General features: G+C 44.4%; 1 protein-coding gene across 1 annotated transcript; it reads right to left on the reverse strand.

Moving 5' to 3' along the window:
• Positions 1–791: 791 nt before the first annotated feature.
• On the reverse strand, positions 792–2,501 carry LOC131148788 (syntaxin-124-like). The gene has a single exon (XM_058098706.1). The coding sequence runs from the start codon at positions 1,808–1,810 to the stop codon at positions 884–886; it is 927 nt and encodes a 308-aa protein (XP_057954689.1). The 5' UTR covers positions 1,811–2,501; the 3' UTR covers positions 792–883.
• Positions 2,502–2,746: the final 245 nt, after the last annotated feature.

A 2,746-nucleotide genomic window follows, 5' to 3' on the forward strand; every position in this document is an offset into this window, starting at 1 on the left:
CTTATTAAGAAACTAACTCGCTAGGTCAGAACAATAAGTCCGTGTAGGCTCAAAGTAGAGGTTTTTTTTTTAAAAGAAAATAATTGCTTTTTTGCGATGAAGAGGTTCACTCAAGGAGCAATAATTATATGTTTTGAATATGGGAATGAAATGAAATGAAATATAATGATTACTGAAATGAACCATTCTCTCTCCAATTTAACAAATCAAATATAAGTATAAATCTTAGCTACCTTATAAAACAGTCAAAGAATTCTTCTTCTTCTTCTTCTTCTTCTTCTTATATTTATTACTTTGATTTTTTTTTTTTTCAATTTTCTGAGCTGTGTTTGTTTAATGGAGCCAGCTGGTTTTACTCTTAATTATTAAGAGTTAAAACTGCAAGTAGAGTTCACAGGGAAGTACTTGAGCTGCATTTTGAGTCATATGAATTTTGAGTTTTGAATTTAAATTTGTATAAATTTGAGTAAAATTTACTTTAATTTTAATATTTAATTAAATTCATATAAATTCAAACTTAAGATTTTTTTCTTATTACAAAGTTAATTTTAAAAAAATAATACTGCTCTACGTGTATATAAATATATGCCTCGCGCACATGTCATGTGATTGTTATCTCGCAGCAGGGCGGCGGAGGCTCGAATTCAAAGCCATGCCATAACCGATCCAGAAGTATATATGTAAGCCTAAACAAAACTAAACTCTAAACTATACGTATGCATGGCATGGCCCAAGATTAAGATTAATGGTGAGAACTGAAGTTTGAAATTACGTACCAATTAATGCATGAATTTACCACATTTAATTTTGGATCTCATTGAAGAATGAATTGAATGAATTTAATTAATTTCTAGGTAGGCGCATGGGTGGAGGGGTGAAATTATTAATGAGGCTTGATTGAAGAAGCCAAGAGGGGGAAGAGAAGAATAGCAAGGATGGCAGCGACGAGAACGACGGCAATGCAAGTCCACTTCCTGGAGCTCTTCTGGTTCTCCCTGGCCTCCTGCAGCTGCTCCGTCCCCCTCCGCACGAAGGAATTGGCGTGCGCCACGTGGCTCTCGATGTTGTTGAGCTGCTGGCCCTGTGCCTCCACCAGCGCCGCCATGTCGAGGAACACCTGGTGAAGCTCCACCAGGTTCTTCTCAATCTCCTTGACGGCGTCGTGGCGCTCCTGCATCTCGGAGATGGTGTCCATGATCTGGCCCCTCCCCTGCTCCTGAATCGCCTTCTGCAGCAGCGTCTCGCTCCCGCCGTTGGCCATCAGGTTGTCAATCACCTCCTCCTCCGCCCTCTCCCCCGTGATGGTGAAGTACCTCCGCTCCACCGTTTCCTTGTACTCCGCCGATATCTTGGCCCTCAGCCTCTGGAAATCGTCCATCATGTCCTTCAGCTTCTTCCCCAGCCCGCTCACCACCGACGTCCTCGTCCGGTCCGCCGACGACCCCGGTCCGCACCCCTGTATCCTCCGGTTCGTCTCGTTGGACCGCTCCAGCGCCTCCAGCTTCCCCTTGATCACCTTCACCCGCTTCAGCACCTGCTCCACGTCCGAGTCCATCCGCCCCCGCACCTCCTTCATTGTGTTGGCATTGTGGGCGATCCGGCTCTCCTCGTTCGACTCCTGCAGGCGTCTGTGGAGCTTCTCCACCGCCTGCATGTCTTGCTTCACGTTCTCTACATCTTCGAAGAATTTCTCCAGGTTGATGCTCTCTTTCCCGGCCTCGCCGCCCCCCGCCTCGATGTCATCCAGGTACGCCTGGTGCTTCAGGTCGGTGTATTTTTTGAAGGAAGTGCTGGAGAAGAGATCGTTCATCTTGTTTGCTTGCTTGCTTTCTTTCTTTCTTTCTTTTTTTCTTGGAAATTAATTAAAGATAAAGGGGCAGTGATCGATCAGTACGGATGAAGTATTTTCTTCCGGGGAATTGGAATTGGAACTATTGGATTAACCGCAGCCGTCAAATTAAAAGAAAGGGCAGTATGCGTGGGTAGGTACGTGCCTGATTGATCTTGTTGGATCCTTCCTTCCTTCCTTCCTTCCTTCCTTCTTCCCCCGGAATAGATAGCTGCATGCACTGGAGCGGTACTGATGATCTGATCTCTAAGAATATGAGGCAGCTTTTTTCTTCTCCATTGGATGATTTTAATTAAAATTGGGAGGGAAGATCGAAGATGGAAGAGAGAAGGTGACGAGGGCAAATCTTGGATGAAGAGTGACGAACGTGGTTTCATGTCTGAGAGTGTGGAGGGGTACGAGAGGCGTGCAGTGAACATTTGATGAGGACCGACCAAGCCGGCATGGGGACGGTTGTATGTGGACGGAGGGAATTTAATATACTCATGTATGTATGACTGGCAGCTTTCTTTCTACCACATGGCACGGCACGGGATGCCCTGCTTTCGGTCCGCAGAAATCCTAGGGACACCATTGACTTGGTCCCATCAATTAGTTTGCACCCAAATTGTAGTCTCACTAAGTGCATGCATATATGCCAAATTAAGTCAACAACAAATTAAAAAAGGGTCATGCTCTTTCATGTCTATCACCTTAATTAGGCATGGAGTGCAATGGTTCAGCACTGTCTTATTTGCCGGTATATTTTTGGATAATTATGTGAAAGGCTGTGGCTCCTCCTAGATATTTATGGGTTGCGCCAGTGCTAAACTTGCACCTTAAAACATGCCAACTATGTAAGAGGTGACAATAGATGCCATATGTTGCAATATCATTTTGAATTAGATATGTTATTTA

The sequence above is a fragment of the Malania oleifera genome, chromosome 2 (assembly GCF_029873635.1).
Source record: "Malania oleifera isolate guangnan ecotype guangnan chromosome 2, ASM2987363v1, whole genome shotgun sequence".
In the NCBI taxonomy this organism is placed as follows: Eukaryota; Viridiplantae; Streptophyta; class Magnoliopsida; order Santalales; family Ximeniaceae; genus Malania; species Malania oleifera.

Coding starts and splice junctions, on each gene's coding strand:
- LOC131148788 (XM_058098706.1), bottom strand. CDS start 1,810: ATGAACGATCTCTTCTCCAGCACTTCCTTCAAAAAATACACCGACCTG.